We start from the raw sequence: 20,322 nt of genomic DNA on the forward strand, positions 1-20,322 counted from the left end.
AATTTGAACGAACCAAGAGCTTATATAATTTTTTTTTTTTTAAGAAACAATTTGATTGATGTATGAAATTACGAGAGCTTATATAATTTGAACGAACCAATCACCCTTATGTCCGTCCAATAGAATAAGAATAACTCTAGAACCAAGTTTTCGAGATTTTAAACAGCTCAATAATATACCACAATGAAAATAAAACAAGCATGCAGTAAAGAGGAGAATAAATCATTTCAGACAGTTAAAGGAAGTTTCATTTCTCAGAAACTCGAAAGTTGTAGATACTTCCTTCCCGGCAAAGAAATAGTCTTGTTTGAAGGAAGATCACAACCCTCAGACTTACGCAGAGGCAGTTAGGAAAAAAGAAGCGCCCCCAATGACCTCTAAATTCATTCCTGAAGCAAGCAAATATCCTGAAATACCAGTTGACAGTGATCAGTCTCCTCGACGTTTTGTCCAGAAACCAACTTCTAACAAGAATTGGTCTTCTGAGCATTGGATTAAAAAGGAAGTGGAAGTAGTTGATATGGATTGGAATAATTTGATGGTAGTGTCCAGATGTTGTGACCATGATGAATGGACCAAAATTGCTTTAGCCTTGAAAGAAAAGTACTCTCAGCCATGTATGCTTAATCTTCTCATGAATGTTAAAGCATTATTAATTAGTAACTCCAGAATATTAAATTCAGAGGAATTATCTGGGAGATGGGTCTCTGTTGGTGAATATCGTATCAAAATTTAATTATGGAATCCTGAAAGCCACTGTAGAAAGGAGATTATCAAAAGCTATGGAGGGTGGATTTTAGTTCATGATCTTCCCCTGTTCTTATGGTCTAGATATTGTTTTGAAGCAATTGGTAAATACTGTGGTGGATTAGTTGAAATTTCATCTAAAACGTTAAATCTTTTAGATGCCACTGAAGCAATGATTAGAGTTCCTCAGAACAAGTGTTGATGCAGCACCTCACAAGGTTTTTTTAAGAAATGATTCAATGCCCTTTCATTAAAAGGCTGAAACCTATTTATAGAGGTTTCAAGCTTAAGAATTACATGAGTAACTATTGTTACTGTGCAGTAAAAGTAAAGCTACTAAAATAAAAGCTATATCAGTAGCTAATAATCGAGAAAAGCTATGAAGAGCTACTTAACTACATCAATTTTCCCGACCCCAAAATGAAACTCGTCCTCGAGTTGAAAAGTAGTGGAGTTAGAAGGCGGTGAACAATCCGCAAACTAGAAACTCGCTTCTTCTTGTGGTTCAAAAATACTCCAATCGAAAATGTCTTTTTTAACTCATCAAAAAAATGATAAAGTGACCAAATTGAATTAAATCCCAAGAAATTTTGATGCAATAAATTTGTTGAGACAAAAGTGTTCCAAATTATCAACATTCTTTTCCTCGGGATCCTTCGTAAAACTACCCACTTTCTTCTTCTTGTATTTACATTCTTGAAGTCTACTTGGAAGGAAGAGCTTTCTTGCATTTTCTTGTAGCCGATGTTCTTGAAGTTCAATTGGAGAATCTTCATCTCCTTCATCAAAATAATCAGCAAAACTCAAAAGAAATTCATCCTCTATGTTATTTGAACTTATCCAAGGGAGTTTTCTTTGGAAAAAATCAGAAGCCAGTAAAAGATTCTCCCTCTTCATTGGTTCATCTTGACAATTCTTGTGAAATTCTTGACCCAAACATCTCAATAAAGATTCTTGTTGATTCTTTTGCCCGTTAACATATTGCATTTCCACTTCAAAGAACAATGTAGCCAAAGAAAAAGTAGAATCATCATCTGTTCCTATCAATTCTTCATCAACCTCTTCTTCCCCATCAAAATAATTGTCAAACTTAAGAAAAAACTCATCCTCTTGTTCAATTGCCACAACCTGAGAAGAGTTTTGGATTCCACAATTTCTGAAATCAACATCGAAGGCAGCAACTTGAGGCAAAATTGAGTTACCTCTTGCATCCTCTGAAATTTTTGTTGGTCTTATGAAATCATTTGAAGTGTCTTCACTCTTTTGGTGGCAAAATCTTCCCATCTTGGTTAAGGTATCACTTGGGGTTTTTTCTCTAGCTGGGAGTTTTGTAAAAGAAAGAAAAATTCCATGGCTGTTGTTTGGAGTTTGGTGGCAAAATACCTTAGTCTTGTATGAAACTAATTTGTTAAAATTCGTACAAACTCCAACATTGTTGCTTGAACCTTCTTGATACCTTCTTGCTGTACAAACTCCAAGATTTTGGTTGAAGTCTTGCCGGACAGCTCTCAGTTCTTGGAGCATTCTTGGTTCAAGAACATAATCTTGGTACCTTCTAGGCTGCACAAGGTGCTGTTCTTGGAGGTTTCTTGGTCTCCGATTGACTTCTTGGACTCTTCTTGGTGGAGTATGGTACCTCTCCGGTAGGTAATTAGTCCTTTGATCCTCCATCCACATTTCTTGATCCAATCTTGTAGCATTTTGAGGAGTTCTAACCATAGCTTGCTGTACACTCATTGCTTCGAGCTTGTCATGGATGATCTCCAAAATTTGTTTAATCTCGCCGACATCCTGCTGGATGGTTTTCACCTCTCCTTCAACCGACAGCAAGCGTGTGGTTGATGATCGTGGCGAGAGAATGGAGGCTTGCTCCACTTCTTTGTTGACGATAGAAGAGTCACCAATGTTGATCGACTTCTTTCCCGCCATACAACCTAGAAAATCGGGATTCTCTGATACCAATTTGATGCAGCACCTCACAAGGTTTTTTTAAGAAATGATTCAATGCACTTTCATTAAAAGGCTAAACCTATTTATAGAGGTTTCAAGCTTAAGAATTACATGAGTAACTATTGTTACTGTGCAGTAAAAGTAAAGCTACTAAAATAAAAGCTATAACAGTAGCTAATAATCGAGAAAAGCTATGAAGAGCTACTTAACTACATCAAGTGTGGTTTCCTTCCGGCAGAGGTAAAGATAAGCCATAAGGAGTTGGGGCCATTCTCAGTTCGCATATCAGATTGTAAACCGTCAAGTAGGTCTCGGCCAGGAGACTCTTTTTTTGAATTTGCGTCACAGTCTAACTCCCTGGACATTGCCAGATACCAAACAGTTATGGGAATTGAAAGGTCTCTTCCGAATGGCTTTGATATTTACTCAAATACAAGATTGTTTTTTTTGCCCCAAGATGGTAATGAATCGGTTGGACTTCCGGCCAATGATAGGCGACGGCCTCAATCCCCTGAACAGTTGGCAATTAATCAAGGAACTCTAAAAGAGAAAGCTTAAAAGACAGCCTCTCCTTGCCCGCTGTCGTTTAGTGAAAATGCTCCAAAAGAAATTGGCTTTAATAAAAGCTCGGATGGAACGCCAAATGTATTTAAATTATCTTCATTCCCCATGACAGCAAGGAAGCCAAACAGTTGGGTGGTGCCATTCCCGCTCTTTTATTCAAGAAATAGGGGGAATAAGGTGGCTAATAATGATCTCGAGAGATTAAATAAGGCTGAAGAAGTAAGAACCAATTTAATCACAGCATTTAATGAAGAAAGAGGCTGCCCTTCCTCTGGTAAGGTTTCGATTCCATCAAAGGAACTCGATGGCCATCTTCCTCCCTCCCTTTCACAAGGAGCCATTAATTCTACCAATCAAATTCCTTCCTCACTACCAATCAAATTCCTTCCTCGCCTCCATCTCCAGATATCTCTCTCGGTGACAATTCAGAATTAGCATTAGCAGCCCGGATTCTTCACCGGTTGTTAATTCTTTTGACACTTCGGATGAAATTCTTAGTGAGCAACGATCGAGGCAGATTTGAACCAGTTGTTCTTTGAAGAAGCTGGGAACGAAGAGCCGACATTTTTTCCTTCTTTCTTTAAGGAAGCAGGAATCAATCTAGTGCCTATCCCTAAATCACAATGAAGGTTATATCTTGGAACATCAGGGGGCTGTGCAAGGATGACAAAAGATTGAAAGTCAAGAAGTTCATTCAGAATCATTACCCAGACGTAGTATGCTTTCAAGAAACAAAGATCTGAGTAGTTTGATCCAGAAACCATCAAATCCCTGTGGAGTTCCAAAGATATTGGTTGGGCAGTCGTAGATGCTCTTGGAAAATTTGGAGGCATTTTAATTATGTGGGATGAAAGCCAAATCAGTGTGAAAGAAGTAATCAAAGGGTGGTACTCTCTGTAGATCTCTATTTCATTTTCTGGCATAGACAATATTTGGCTTACCTCTGTTTATGGTCCAACAGATTACAGAGAAAGGAAATTCTTCTTGCAAGAAATCCGTGACATCTCATCTTTACCTGGAAAATACTGGTGTATTGGTGGCGACTTCGATATCATCCAATGGCCTTCTGAAAGATCATCTTGTACTCGATTGACCAAAGCTATGAAGAGATTTAACAAATTGATTCAGGAGTTAGAACTGGTAGAAATTCCACTCGCCAATGGTAAGTATACTTGGTCTAAACCTGGTCTAGAATCCAATCACTCCCTATTGGATAGATTTATGGTTTCTGTTGGTTGGGAAGAAGCCTTTTCTAACTCCAAGATGACTCGTGCTGAAAGAACTACATCTGACCATTTTCCTATCATATTGGAAGCTGGTAATTTCCATTGGGGACCAAGTCCGTTCAGGTTCTTCAATTCGTGGTTGTCCAATAAAGACTGCATTGGTATTATTTAAACAAAGCTGGCTAATGATCAATCATATGGTTGGGCAGGTTGTACTCTAAATTTCAAACTGAGGAATTTAAAATCTTCTCTTCGAAGTTGGCATTTGCAGAATGAGAAGAATAAGAAGGAAGCAGAGATTAATATCATTCAGCAAATTTCTTCTTTGGATTTCAAAGAGGAAGACTGTGGCTTATCTACTGATGAAATTAAAAATAGATCTGATCTCCGGGTGGATTTACTGAAGTTATACGTGGAAATTGAAAGGAATTTATTCCAAAAAAGCAAGATTCAGTGGCTGAAGGAGGGTGATGAAAATTCCAGTTTTTTCCATAAATATCTTGCAGCTCGTAAATGGAAAACAGTTATCTCAGAGCTGATTAATGAGCATGGTAAAACGTTGATTAATTTGAATGAAATTAAGGAAGAGATTTTTACCTTCTTCGGAAGGTTATATAGTGCAAAATCTGGTCCTAGATTGTCTCCCAGGGGGATTAATTGGCGTCCTATCTCATCTGTGGATCGGGTATGGTTGGAGCGGTCTTTTGATGAATCAGAAATCAGGTTGGCAGTAGAGGGTCTTGGCAAAAATAAAGCTCCGGGGCCAGACGGATTTACTTCATAATTCTTTGTTCGTTTTTGGCAGCAACTGAAAGCGGATTTTATTTGGTTGTTCAAAGAGTTTCACAGTCATGGGTGTATTAATGCTTGCCTCAAGGAGAATTTTATTTGTCTTATCCCAAAAAAGCAAAGGCAGCCCAGATTCGAGATTCTAGACCTATTAGCCTATGTTCTTCTATTTATAAGATTTTGGCTAAGGTCTTAGCAGAACGCCTCAAGAGGATTATGCCTTCTACAATCTCAATTAACCAAAGTGCCTTTATTGAAGGAAGAAATATCCTTGACCCAATATTGATAGCCAATGAAGCTGTGGAAGATTACAAGGCACGGAAATGCAGTGGCTGGTTGCTAAAGTTAAATTTAGAAAAGGCATTTGAAAAGGTTGACTGGGCCTTTCTAGATGATGTTCTTACTCAAAAACAGTTTGGGAAAAAGTGGCGGAGTTGGATCAATGGATGTGTAAGGGGAACTAAGTTCTCAATCTTCATTAACGGAAGACCTAAAGGACGTATCTTGGCTTCTAGGGGCTTAAGGCAAGGTGACCCCCTTTCACCTTTCCTTTGCCTTCTAGTAGGAGACGTCTTCAGCAGCGTTTTGGACAGCATACACAGGGCAGGCTTTTTTGAAGGATTTCTGGTTGGCAAGGACAAGATCCATATTTCCCATCTGCAATTTGATATTCTCATTTTCTGCAAAAATAATGATGGCATGTTGGATAATCTTATTCAGGCTATTAAAGCATATGAAAGAATGTCGGGATTCTCCGTCAATTGGGAAAAATCGGCAATTTGTGGCATCAATATACAAGCTGAAAAAGTTAAACAGAGGGCTGATTCATTGAATTGTCACATTGCTACCATTCCATTCTCATATTTAGGGCTTCCGTTGGGAGGCAATCCGAAATCAGCAGCATTTTGGAGCCCTATAATGGAAAATTGAAAAAAAGTTGGATAGATGGAATCGGTTTCAACTTTCAAGAGGAGGTCGGTTGACACTTTGTAAGTCCGTCTTATCCAGCCTCTCTTTATTATATGTCATTGTTTCAAATGCCTTCAGGAGTAAGCAAACAAATTGAGAAGAAAATGAGATCTTTCCTTTGGAAGAGTGGCTCTTCAGGGGCGTTGAATCATCTTGTACATTGGAACAAGGTGACTAAGCTTTTGGAAGATGGAGGATTGAGGATTGGAGGTCTTTCCAAGCAGAACAGCACTCTTTTACCTAAATGGGGTTGGAGGTTTGGAAACGAATCTAGTGCTTTGTGGCGCAAAGTTATAGTAAGTTTGTATGGATCGTCGGGATTTGGGTTGGTCCTCCGGAGGTATGATAAATGGCTGCCTAAGAAGACCATGGATTAACATTTCTCATCATTGGAAGCAGTGGAGTCAGTTTGCAGTATTCAAGCTTGGTTCGGGGGATAGTATTCTGTTTTGGTCTAACAAATGGATTGGAGAGCAGAGCAGCCATTCAAAGATAGATTTTCGAAGATCTACCGAATTTCTCTCAATCCTAATGTGTCAGTTGCTGATTTTTGGGATGTCCAGACACTAGCGTGGAAAATTTCAACTAGAAGAGCACTAAAAGATGAGGAATTTGAGGAATTCAGTTTGATGTTATCCTTGTTGCATTCTCATTCTCCTTCAAATGAACCGGATAGAAGATTATTGTCACTGGACAGTTCAGGTTTGTTTTCCGTGGCTTCAATTTGTAAGTTGCATTTTGGTTCCTCTATGCCAAATGCCCTATTTAGAGCCATTTGGAAATCTAAATGCCCAAAGAAGGTCAGCTTTTTTACTTGGATTCTAATCTATGGGAAAGTTAATACAAGTGAAGTTCTACAAAAGAAGATCCCGAATCTCAGTCTACAGCCCTCGGTTTGTGCTCTTTGTCAATCCAGTGAAGAAATTTTGGTGCATCTATTCTTCTTCTGTTCTTTTGCTAAGTATTGTTGGAACTCTTTATTAGAAAAATTTAACTTGGCTTGGGTCTTTGACAAGACAGTGGCAGAAAATATGATCCAAATTCTCTCAGGGCCTTATTTAAATCCAAAGGCATCCTTACTGTGGATTAATGCGGTAAAAGCAGTGGTGTATGAAATATGGTATGAAAGAAATCTTAGGGATTTTGAAGATAAGAGGCAGCCCCCTTCAGCTCGTTTCGACATCGCTAGATTTAAAGCCTCGCAATGGAGTTCTTTATCGCCGTTACTTAAATCTTATTCCCCTAGTCTAATTTACTCTAATTGGGATGTATTTATGACCATTTTTTAAGTTTGAGCTTTAATTCTATTTTCACTCTTTCGAGAGTTTGTATCTTTGAACAATTTCAATGAGAAGTTCGTATCTTGTTAAAAAAAAAACAAAAAACAAAAAACAACAAAATAAGAAAAACAAAAAAAAGATCATTTCCAAATATGTGTCCACACGTACATGCAAGGGAAGATAACAAGCAAAAAATACATGTTTCATAAAATAGATTATTAACATGAAATTGCAGAAAAGCTACATGCAAATGTCAATGTAAAATCTGTGCATACTTCCTTCAGTTAGTCAAAATCCATTATACTACTAAAAATTTTGAATTTAGAAAGTGATTTTAGCACTTTCACTGCCAAAATCACTACCATTTTACAATGACATGTTTGATAATAATTTTCAAGTAATTTTGGAAGAATCCAAAATCACTTTAAGTGTCTGACTAGTCAATCACTTCAGAGGTGATTCCCAAGTGATATTTGGTAAAAAAAATTAATCGAAAATTAGCGTTAAAAATAGTTATTGTTTTAAATTTCAAATTTGCCTTTCTATTTCAGCTTATTTTTACCTTAAAATTTGAGAATTTTTTTTCTAAAATTTCTGTCACTCTATAACTTTATTTAATTTTGTTTATCTCTCTAATTTGTTTCTCTAAAATTTTTACAATCTCTCAATATTTTTATTTCTAATCTCGTTTCTAAGTTTACTTCTCTGTCTAAATTTTAATTTCTCACTCTAAAGTTTCTCTCTCTAAGATTTTTGTTCCTCACCAACGTTGGTCAAATTCTCTCTTTAAACTTGTACAAACGACCAAAGTCATTCAAAATCACCAAATATTAATCATTCAAAATCACTTTTAATTATATAAAAATCACTTGAAAAAGTGTGTAACCAAACGTTAAAATAATTATATAAAAATAACTTTTACAAAATCAATTATCATTAAATCTCTTTGACTAAAATCACTCATTATAAAATCATTCTCATACATGCCCCTAAAAACACATTTGGGGCATAAATTCCTAATAGTTACATATTCGACCTCAGTGGCCAATACTTGTCCCTATCACCTGTAACTTAGCATATTATGTACGTGGAAGGTCCTAAGCATTATTCTGTATGGCTAAATAAAATATAAGGAAAATTTTCCATGTTCTTGATGTGGACCAACTTGATTTATTTATTTTCTATTTTAAGTATTTCTATGTTCATTTATTAAAAGCATACATGTTATGGAAAATGGGTGGTAAGTGAATGAATGCAGATATCAAGTAGGGAAATCATACTTCACATGTTATACTAAATTTGAAGAGAGAAAAATAATAAGATAGAAAGACTTACCCAATACCACCTAGAGGAATGCCATGAGTATCAGTTATACGGCGTTTGGCAAAGGGATTTATCATTGCACCCTGAAATGCAGACAAGAAAAAGTATTCAATAATTGCTAGATCCATTCGGTTACAAACCTAAGAATGAAACTAATCCAGGCATATATTACTATATAGATCGTTACCCTTCCTTTCCCAGATTCTTCTCGGATATGGCGAATTAGCCTGAACCCTACTGGAGCCTAGTATAGAAAAAGAGAAATAATTTATACAAAACACAATGATCCTGGAAACATTTATTTTATGAAATAGGCAATTATGCGGTTTTATTTACAATCTATCATAATTCAGATATAAAAGAAGACTAAACCCTAGATGAAAGTATATATTAGGAAACAAAATAATGAATACCAACTTCTTAGATGTCAAGAAATACTGAACCATTCAGCCACCATCCATATTACACACATGATATTAAGAGGAATAATAGAGATCTAAAAGTAATTATCTTAAATTCAAAATACCAGATGAATTATCTCTTTCAGACGCAACCTGAACTGCGAAAGCGAGATTCCTTCGCTGTTTAGTTTTCGTTGCCAGGTCAGTGATGGGGGTTTCCCTTTATCAATGCTAGTCTATACATATTGAGAAAAGTTAAGCCATCAGAAGAAAAAAGATCGTCAGTCGGAGTAAACATTTCTCTAGAAATTAATGATAGTAGATGCATTTTTTGTTAAATACGGAGTCATCCCCCATTTTTCACACTGTGAGCCTTACCAAGGTTCACAAGCAAGAAAAAGATGCACTGAAAATAAAGTCTTCATAAACACATCCTTAGTTTCATTTATTAAATAAACAAACTAAATCATCTTCTACATGACTAGTATGAAACTAACCTCCAAAATAGTTTTTATGATGTAGGATAGATAAATGATTGAATAGTGGGAGGAATAACTCCCAATATGCCCACAAAAATATTGAAGAAATTTCTTTTCTAGTCATAGGCCATGCTTATAAATAATTTACTAATTGATAAACATGGCCGCCTAGGACTAGAATAGAGCTTTGCTACAATGTTTTTGAGCACATATTGGGAGTTAGTCCTCCCACTATTCAATTTTTTTTCTATCCTACATCGTAAAAACTCTTTTGGAGGTTAAAGATTTAGAGCACAACACTTTGAAACTACATGACTCTAAGTCTTAAAATTGCGAGCATAAAGCAAAGAGCAATAGCAGAAGTACAAGACCTAAACTTATTGGTTGTACAATCTCAAATGGAACTACAGTGAAGGTTCCAAGGAGGGCACACACTTGGAGGTACCAAGGTGGAGGCAGGACAAACAAATCAATTCAAACAACAGTGTTAGTAGGAGGCCAAAACGAGACACCCACGATAACTAGAGGCCATTGCACCTTACACATGAAGGTTCGTGATTGCAAGTGGGGCGTACAAGAAGAGGTTGCACGGGAGGTCACTGGCTAGCACCAATGCTCACAAGAGGCAAGCAAGTTGAGGAGGGGCGCTTGAGTTTAACCAAGCGTAAAACCTCAAGGCCATCGTCACGCAAGGACCTGGAAGATGGACAAGCACGCAAATTGTGAGCATGTGCATCGATGGAGAAGAGGCAATGTGCAACATGTCTCAACCCTACTATAAAACAGTGGGTTGAGATCCCACCTGAGCGAGCAAGCGGTAGTGACATGCATGTATCACCCATCGGGCTATGTTGAGGGCCAAGAAGAGAAGTGTCGTGATGCAACCAAAGAGGATGGTGCATCACCTAACACACCAAGACCATGTGCGTAAGAAAAGCTAACTAAGGCGCAACACAAGCAAGATTAGAAGCAACGGCAACATCAGTGGTGTTACTGACAAGCTTAGTGAAGGGCAGTTGGGGTCCCAAGCCATGACCCTAGAATTCGGACCTGCATCGAGAGCTTGGACGAGCTGCTTTGGGTCAAATGTATATATTAGTAGTAAGATATCCAAGCACACTAGTTTGCATGTCCATCGAAGATCATGCATGTGCTCCACACTAGCACGCTCCTCGCGACTTATGGCATTCATGGGTGCCATAGTTAAAACGCCTTAGAAAGTACCTAAGGGAAAGGCATGGTGTTGGCTCTCCACCACCCCTTGGCCATATGAGAGCCTAAGTGGGACACCCATGGCATATGCATATGTTCATAGCGTGGACGAGTGTCTTGGGTGACTTCCTTTGAGGATTAAAATCTCAATGACAATGTCGGATGGTACGAGTGTGCCAGCATTGCGCCTTGTCTCATGGGTCAAAGTTTCGTTGTAGCCTCGAGCTTTGGCACATTGCACAAATGAGATGGCATGGCGAAGTTAAAGGAGGTGTGCCTTGCATGGAGGACATGTGGCAAGCCAAGAAGGATCCATGGGAGTCAAGGGCAATTATGGGCGGTTAGACATCCTCAAGATTGTTATATGTGATTAAGGTAAGTATACTCTCTTCTCTCTCATCCCTCTCCTTCCTATCAACCCTCATTTCCTGTAGTTAAAGGTAACCATTGAAAATTGTAGTTGTAGCTTAAGTGGTTAAGATACAGTTTTTAGTCTTTTAATATTGCTCCTACCATGGAAATCATAGTTACTATGTTGAGAACAAGCATTTTTGCATATGGTTTGAAGAGGAATGCTATTATATTGAAGGCATGAGTGTCAATGAACTGCTGCCTATTGGCACATGCATGGTTGTTAGTTCGCCTATCTGGCGTGCATCCTGCACATGTGTCACGCATAACCTTTGTTCCACACTCATTTGCATGCTCACGACGTGCACGTTTGTCCATCTACCAAGTCCTACTGCTATTCTCTTTGCACTCGCCTCCTTGCATGATGATGGCCTCGAGATTGTGCTCTTGGTTGGCTACAGGCACCCGTTCTCTGCTTACCTCTTGTGAGCATTGGTGATGTTCAAATTATTCCTGTATATTTATGTTGACAATTTCAAAAAACTATTCATATTATGATCATAGTATGATGGCAGTCGAGAAAGTATGCACCCATCATCTAATCGTTGAAGACATCTCTCTTTCAAGGAGGCAGCGGGGGATTCGACTTCCCTTGGGAGTAGGGTACTACAAAAGGAAGTTGATCATGGATTATCAATAAGCTTGGAATTTATTCTTCTCATGTCAATGCCCGAGCCGTTAATAGGGATGGACTGTAAATTCGTTGGCTCCACCGATGACCTCCTCTGCACCCTCCAAGTGACACACCTAAGCATTTTGTGGACAACAACAAGGCACATCAGGATATATTCTTGAGGGAGGCCACCTAAGCTGCAGTCCAAGGACACACGTAGATATGCCTTTTTAAATAGCAGACTATTAATAGCCAGGCTTCCTTAGCCTTCCCCATGGTTCCTTCTTATGGGGGATGGATTAAAATTCGGAATCTGCCATTAGATAGATGGAACGAGGAAACCCTGCGCTTTATAGGCAACAGTTGTGGAGGATACATAGAGGCATCAAAGAAAACCCTCTCTCGTCTGGATCTCATGGAAGCCACTATCCGGGTCACAAAAAACCCCACTGGATTCATCCCAGCAACCATCCTTTTAAGCTTTGCTGAAAATGTTCAATCGATGGTACAGATTGACCCTTTTTTTACCACAAAGTATTACGTTGGTTATCTAGCCGGAATCCATGGAGATATACCGCCGGAAAATCCCGTTTTCCAACCACTCGGTGGTGGTGATGGAATCCTAGGACCGTACCCTCGAGCAACACAATCTGACAGTCCTTCTTGCCGTGTTTCAGACGAAATAGAGCTGCCAGCCGTCCTTCCTTCTCTGTTTTCTGACAAGAGCGGCCCATAAATCCCCCTTTTGGATATCCCTGCAGAACCACAGACAAAGCCCTCCTTGGAGATTGGAGTTAATAGCTTAAAAGGGAAACATATTTTGGGAGACTGTGTTTCTTCCAGCATACAACCTTATTACCCATGGCATTCTTTGCCTCCATCAGACCTGCACCTCCCCCTGCCCTTCCCCCTATCTTAACACCCAACCTTAATATGTCCCCTGTTCCAGACCCTAGTATTCTCATCAATGCCCCCCTTAAACCCATTGAAATGGCATCAAAAAAGACCTTCCTCGTGACTGGTAATAAGGAGACCACAAATCTTCTTCCCTCCGAACCAGATTCTGAAAATTACATTTCCAGTCCCTACCCCTCTACATGCGCCACTCTCCCTCCTCCATCTCCACCCTTAACCCCCTCACTCTTTTCCCCCCCGAACCTCAACCTTCGCTTGATTCGGATCCCCTGCAACCTATTGACGAATCCATTCTACCTATCCCCCCCCCTTCCCCGCCTTCATTGATCCCACCACTCACCCCTCGGCATATCTCCAAGTCGTGGTCCCTTGGTTAACATCGGTGGGTCTTGGCATTCTACCTCTACCTACGAAGACCCCTAAAAAATCACAAAACCAGAAAAAACAAGCCAAATATGTTGCTGGGCTTTATTCGTCTGTCAACTATGATGGCCCCTCATCTTCCTTCTCCATCGGTGGGCCATCTATTTCTTTATGAATATCCTCTCTTGGAATGTTCGTGGTATTGGCTCAAAGGAGAAAAGAGCCCATGTGAAGAGCATCATCCAACCGCATCATCCTACCATGGCTATTCTCCAAGAGACCAAGGTTTCCAAGGTGGATAGACTGCTAATCAAATCCTTATGGAGCTCGAGGAATATTGCATGGGCGTTCAAAGAATCTATTGGGGCTTCGGTGGAATCATCATTATGTGGAATGACCCTGTTCTTATGCTGGAAGATATCAAAATTGGATCTTTCTCCCTTTCTTTACTCATCACCCTTGCTGATGGTATCAAATTATGGTTGATAGGAATTTATGGACCCCCAAGGGCCAGAGACCGTGGCCTCTTTTGGGATGAATTGCAAGAACTCTCATCTCTTTGCAAGGAAGGATGGCTGTTGGGCAGTGATTTTTAATGTCACTCGATAGTCTTCTGAAAAATCTTCTCATACAAGGCCCACTCGCAGTATGCATCTCTTCAACAAGTTCATTGCTGAATCTAAGCTGATGGATCTCCCCCTTAATAATGGCCTCTTCACTTGGTCAAATTTGAGGGAAACTCCTCATCTCTCCCTGCTGGACAGGTTTTTATGCACTGAGCTCTTTCTAACTAAATTCCCTAATGCTTTGGTTTATCGATTGGACAGGGAAACATCCGACCATTATCCAATTCAGCTTTCCTTGGGCATAAACCAGTGGGGCCCCCCTCCCTTTCGTTTTGATAATGCCTGTATACAGCATGCTTCCTTCCTTCCATTGATCGAGAGTTGGTGGAGAAACACCCCGCTTAGTGGATGGCCTGGCCACGGCTTCATTCAAAAGTTGAAGGCTTTAAAAGGAGTCATAAGGGCATGGAAAGTTGAGACTTTTGGACAGGAAAAGAGGAAAAAAATGCAGCTGCTGTCCGAATTGGCCATTCTCGACTCGCTGGAAGAGGAGGGTGCTTTACATGCAGTTCAAATTACCCAAAGAACTTCACTAAAAGCACAGCTGCTGTCTTTAGCCATTTCTGAAGAGGCTCACTGGCACCAGCGATGCAAACTGAAATGGCTGCACTATGGGGACCTGAATACAAGGTTTTTTCACAGGGTGGTGGCTGCCAGACGTAAAAAGAGTTCTATTCTCGAGCTGCTCTCACAGAATGGTAGTAGCTTGGTGACGACACAGATATAGAGACCGAATTCCTATCCTTTTGAAGATCTATACACCAAAAAGACTGGTTCCAAACAACTTCCCTTATCTATTAACTGGGACCCCATCTCCCACCTACAACGAGACCTCCTTGAAGTGGCATTTTTGGAAGCTGAGATTTGGCATGCTGTTAAGGATCTTGGAACCAATAAGACCCCTGGCTCAGATGGTTTCACTGCTGAATTCTATAAAAAGTATTGGAACATTCTCAAACAAGACATTTTGAGAGTGTTCCAAGACTTTTTTAGAAAAGGCATCATTAATGCAAGCCTCAATGAGACCTATATTTGCTTAATACAGAAAAAAGTTGATGCTTGTATAGTCAGTGACTACCGCCCCATAAGTTTGACTTCTTGTTTGTACAAGATCATAGCGAGAGTCCTTTCGGAGCGGCTTAAAAAGGTTCTTCCCTCTACCATCACTGAATACCAATCTGCCTTTGTTGCCAATCGACAAATTCTGATGCATCGCTTGTTGCCAATGAACTTATAGATGCTTGGGAAAGGAAACAAGAAAGAGGGGTGGTGATAAAGCTTGACATTGAAAAAGCGTTTGATAAAGTCGACTAAGTCGACTGGGATTTCATCGATAGCATTTTAGAAGCTAAGGGCTTTGGGTTCCGTTGGAGAAAATGGATTAGAGGTTGTGTTTCTTCTGCAAATTTTTCTATCATCATCAATGGGAAACCTCGAGGCAAGATCAAGGCCTCTCGGGGATTAGGCAAGGTGATCCCCTTTCACCCTTCCTCTTTATTCTTATTATGGATTGCTTTAGTAGAATGTTGATCAGTGAATCTGCTTACAAGTCTATTGAAGGTTTCTCTATTGGTAGTCCGCCTCTACAGATAACCCATCTTCAATTTTGCTGATGATACTATTCTCTTCTCTATCATGGAGGATTCCAAGGTAACAAATCTCTTCAGAATCATAAAGTCCTTCGAAGAGGCATCCGGCCTTAACACCAATCTACAAAAATCTGAAATTTTTGGCATCAATATAGATGATTCTGTCCTTCAGTCTTTGATCATGGTCGGCATCTTACCTTGGCCTACCTCTACATGGCAAGCCTTAATCAGCATCTTTTTGGGACCCGGTCATGGAGAAAGTGAGGAAAAGACTTAGTTCATGGGATCACTCCATCATCTCGAAAGGAGGTCGGCTCACCCTCATCCAAGCCACTTTATCCAATCTACCCACATATTACTTATCCATTTTCTCTATCCCAACTAAAGTGGCAAAGGATTTGGAAAAACTCATCCGGAAGTTTTTGTGGAAGGGTTCAAACAACAACGGGGCACAAAACTTGGTTAGATGGGATCAAGTACAGAAACCAATTGAAGAAGGTGGGCTGGGTCTATGCTGTATCAAGGACAAAAATCGGGCTCTTTTAGCCAAGTGGAGCTGGAGATTTCTTTTGGAAGAAACTGCCCTTTGGAGGAGAGTGATTTTGGCAAAATATGCCTTCTCCGACCACCGGAATTCTCATACAAACCAGATTTTTGCTTCAACAAAAGGTTTATGGAGAGACATTGAAAAGCAGAATCCTTGATCTTTGACAGAATCACTTATAAAGTGGGTACAGGCTTTCTCCCAAGGTTCTGGATTGATGTTTGGCTCACCAGAGAACCCCTCTGCCAAGCCTACCCCCTTCTATTTTCCTTACACTCCAGAAAGTTGGGCTCTGTACACGATTTTTGGTCCTTGTCGGATAACAATTGGGACATCCAATTTCGAAGGCACCTAAAGGATGCTGAGATTGATGAGCTAGCATCTCTCCTCCACAATCTTTCCCCCATCAGCCCTTCTACCAATCGGGATACTATTATTTCGAGTTTGGAATCACATGGACAATTCACCACCTCCTCCCTCATTAAAAACATCCACCAAACAGCAACATCACAGACAACTTCCTCTCTGTACAGTGCTATCTGGAAAGATCACTACCCAAGGGGAAGATAAAGTTCTTCCTATGGGAAACTAGTCTCAATGCTATCAATACACAGGAAAAGCTCCAAAGACGTATGCCCTTCATGAATATTTCTCCTCACTGGTGCACTTTATGCAAAAAACATGGCGAATCTAGTGGTCATGTGTTTGTCTCTTGTGATTTAGCCTCAAGTTTTTGGCAAAAGCTCCTTTCTCTTTTTGGATGGTCGACGGCTTTACCTACCGATTTATCGATGCTTCTGGACTATACCCTAACCGGTCACCCCTTCAAAAAGAAGAAACTTTGCCTTTGGCTTCATTTTGTTCGGGCGTTTCTTTGGACGATTTGGTTGGAAAGAAATCAAAGAATCTTCCAAGATAAGGAGCGTTCCCCACATCTCTTATTTGAATCCATAGTTTTCTTGGTGATATCTTGGTGTAAATGCTCCCCTATATTTCATCACTATAGTTTCGCCTCTCTCTTATCTAGTTGGAGAGCTTTTTTGTAGCCCAATTTGGGCCCCTTTTGTTATCATATTTCATATATCAATGAAATAGTTTCTTGTTCAAAAAAAAAAAAAAAAAGACTATTAATTTATCAGTACATCATCTGCTTAATCTGCCAAAGACAAGTGGAACCATATGAACACCTTGGAATATGTGAGAAGGAAAGACCTTGACTCCCTTTTCTCTGCTTTTCCAAATGGCACACCTCTAACTTGTACTCATCCCACTAAAAAAGGTACATCTTATTACTTCAAACTCTCAGTGATTTGGGAACAAGCCTTTACCATATGAGGATACTTAGGCCACGGGGCCTTTAATTTGCAAAGGAAGAAAGCAGATACTGTCTGATTCCTGGAAATTCTCTTAATGAAAATAATTCTCTCTTTTGAAGGTAACTTCGTTAGCTTCTCACCGCCCACACTTCACAACAAAGTTTCTCTTATTGAGCTTGAAAGTGACCCAAATCATGAAATTTTTTATTTGAATGGCAAAATTTTTGACAAAACACACTTCAATAATTACTCAAACTTCAAAAAGACTGCATATATGGGTGGATCAGACGCACAGACAATAAGATATAACTTGTCACTTCTTAAAGAATATAATGCACAAGTTAAAGCTATTTGAATAGCATTGAAAAGTGGGTTAGATATTTTTTAAGCTTTAAAAAAAATGAATGCATTATTTACCTTTCCAGATAGCGAGTCGTCGTGATCCTCATCTTGTTCAACAGAGCCATTTTCCGGCGGCTTGCCCTCTAACATGTTTCCATCAATCTGGGGATAAAATGATTGAGCTACGAATGAAGTTATATATCCTACAACAATCTAAGAAGTAGGAGACCTACAAGAACTGGAATGACCCTAAACATCATTATTATTTATTTTGTATAACAATTATGAAAGTGGCAGAGTATACTGCCCACATAACACAACATGATTCCACCCACACAGAGAAAGAGATGCTCAGTCTAATGACCACAATTAACAAATAGAAAAATAAACTCCATTTAAGTCGATCGAATTAAAACAACCATTCCAAGAGCAACAATTCTCGAGCGTGGAACAAATCATGCCAAGAGAAGAACCTACACGTCAGAACATAAACATGCCACCGACAATCGACCAATTTTTACCCAATCGCGGAGGATCCAAGTGAACCCAGTACAGAAATGTGCGCACACAAGCACGTAAACGATGCATTCATCATTTGTAATACAAAGCATGGGAATTCGAGAAATCAAAACCTAGAAAAAGCTCAAGCAAGACAGCAAGAAAAAGGAAGAAAGTCAACCTCCATTTGCGTTGAATCGGAAAAAAATGATCAGACGAATGCAAAAGGGAAATTAAGCAATTCGAAGGAAAAAGAGTGACCTGATGGAGATCATGCGGAAAAGGAACTTGCATTGTATCAAATCAATTCTATCAAATCAATTATCTTTCTCTCAAGTCATCAACTACCAAATTTCAGGCAACATCATCGCGAAGTAGACGTAGAGTGGCCATCCACCCTCAAAGCGTGTTTCCATAGGAGAAGTCTAGAGTCGTAACCAACGAAATGTTTGCACCTACAACATCTGTTTTAAAAACAATTACCATATTTTATCTGAAATTTATCATGAAAACGAAAATCATTTTTACTTTTGTTTTATTAATTTATTATTAGTGAATGTTTTATTAATTCACATTTTAATAGTAAAATGAGTGTGTCGGAGCATTTAAAAATTTAGAATGTATTTTATTTAGTCAACTCTAAGAAAGTTATGCAACGCATTCCAGGAATTTTTTTTAAGATTTTGCTTTTTTATTTGCTTATCAATTTTAAATCGATTATGGATTTTAAGAATATTTAAACATTGATTCTTTTATTTCCTTTTTTAAAAAGGAATTTATTTCCTTTTTCTTACTAGGTAAAAAAAAAAGATGAATTTATAATTTAGAATTTTTAAGTTTTATTTCCTTTTTATTTTTATTATTTAAAAAGAGAGCTGATGAATTCGAGAGAGTTGTTAAAAATCATGGAAATGTAATTTGAAAGTTCTTTTAATTATTTTAATTTTATGAATATCAAAACAGCTTCAAAATTTCCAAATTTCAGAAATACAATTTCAGGAATATTTACCCGTCTTAACTCAATGGCGGGAAGGGTGTGGGTCTATGCTCGGAGTGGTGGTGATCGGGTCGAACGTAGGTGTGCCGGATCTTGGTTGCGCCGCCGCCGCCGTGGTCGCCGGCAGAAAGTGAGGGATGAGATATCGGCAGAGAGATGTGATCTGATATTTTCAAGAGGAGGTTGGGCAAAGGAAGAGAGAGAGTGTGTGTAAAGGTCAAAAAAAAAAAGACAATTTTACTGGAACAAAATTCTTAACCCTTTTCCTTTAAAGGGTTGAATCCTCTCTTTAAAAAGAAACTAAACTGATTGAGCTATAAAAAAGGAAAATAATATTCTAAACTTTGACTGCCCAATTGTAAACGCCCTATTGTTATTAAATTTATTATTTTTCTCTCTTTTATTGACTTTTGTGAACAAAAATAAAAATAATTAGCCGGACCAAATAAATAATAACGTTTTTTCATTTCTTCCTTTGTTTTTTCTCGGGCGGACGGCCGGCTTGCCCCGTTGATCTCTGTTTCGGAAACTCTCTGCCCCACATTTGTTGAATTCAATACTTACATAATTTCAATTTTGTCACTTTTATAAAAAAAAAACTATATCTCTTGCTGGTGAGTTTTCAACACGTGGCACGTCCTGATTTGAAGAGAACTACATGTGACGTTGAGTCCATAAGATCAAGATTCATTGCTTCGATTTTAACAATTGTTATCGAGTCCATAAGATCAATATTCATTGTCGAAGTCAATCAGCTATCAACAATTGCGTAAGATGTTCATCAATCAGTTTTCTGCTCCACAGTTCATGAAGCTTCCCCCATCTCACCTCGACACTGTTAACAGCAAGACCGAGAGTCCTTGACCGATTATATTTCTCGGTTCATGGGCGAGCATGTAAAGGTGGTCAATTGTACTGACGATATGGCCATCATCTATTTTACCTCGGAGCTAAACGACAAGAATCTAGTGATTGAGCTCGACAGCAAGTCAGCGACTTCATTAAATGAACTGCTCATCCGAGCACGAAAGTATATTGATGGCCTAAAACTCTAAAAGGCCAATGGGTGAAGCGCAACCAGAGTCGGGATGACAACAAATCCGGACCCGCCAAAAACGTCGAGATGATGACTGCAGTTCGGGTCAGCGATCCAACAATTAACCCTCCG

At 39.1% G+C, this 20,322-nt stretch overlaps 1 protein-coding gene across 2 annotated transcripts in view; it reads right to left on the reverse strand.

Annotated features, from left to right (window-relative positions):
- LOC111025233 (uncharacterized) overlaps positions 1-19,368 on the reverse strand; it is a 42,194-nt gene extending 22,826 nt beyond the window's left edge. Inside the window, exons 1-6 of one of the 2 annotated variants that reach the window (XM_022303073.2) lie at positions 19,167-19,368; positions 18,419-18,621; positions 17,735-17,821; positions 9,375-9,485; positions 9,036-9,092; positions 8,861-8,931 (exon numbers count right to left, since the gene is read on the reverse strand). In XM_022303073.2, coding sequence (XP_022158765.1) covers positions 8,861-8,931; positions 9,036-9,092; positions 9,375-9,485; positions 17,735-17,821; positions 18,419-18,451 — 359 coding nt within the window. In that variant the 5' untranslated portion in view covers positions 18,452-18,621; positions 19,167-19,368. Of the gene's footprint in view, positions 1-8,860; positions 8,932-9,035; positions 9,093-9,374; positions 9,486-17,734; positions 17,822-18,338; positions 18,386-18,418; positions 18,622-19,166 lie in introns of those variants that run through there. The other variant, XM_022303074.2, reaches the window with a different exon arrangement.
- Between the last annotated feature and the right edge of the window lie 954 nt (positions 19,369-20,322).

Source organism: Momordica charantia (genome assembly GCF_013281855.1).
Source record: "Momordica charantia cultivar OHB3-1 chromosome 9 unlocalized genomic scaffold, Mcharantia_2.0 BLBB01000009.1, whole genome shotgun sequence".
Taxonomy (NCBI): domain Eukaryota; kingdom Viridiplantae; phylum Streptophyta; class Magnoliopsida; order Cucurbitales; family Cucurbitaceae; genus Momordica; species Momordica charantia.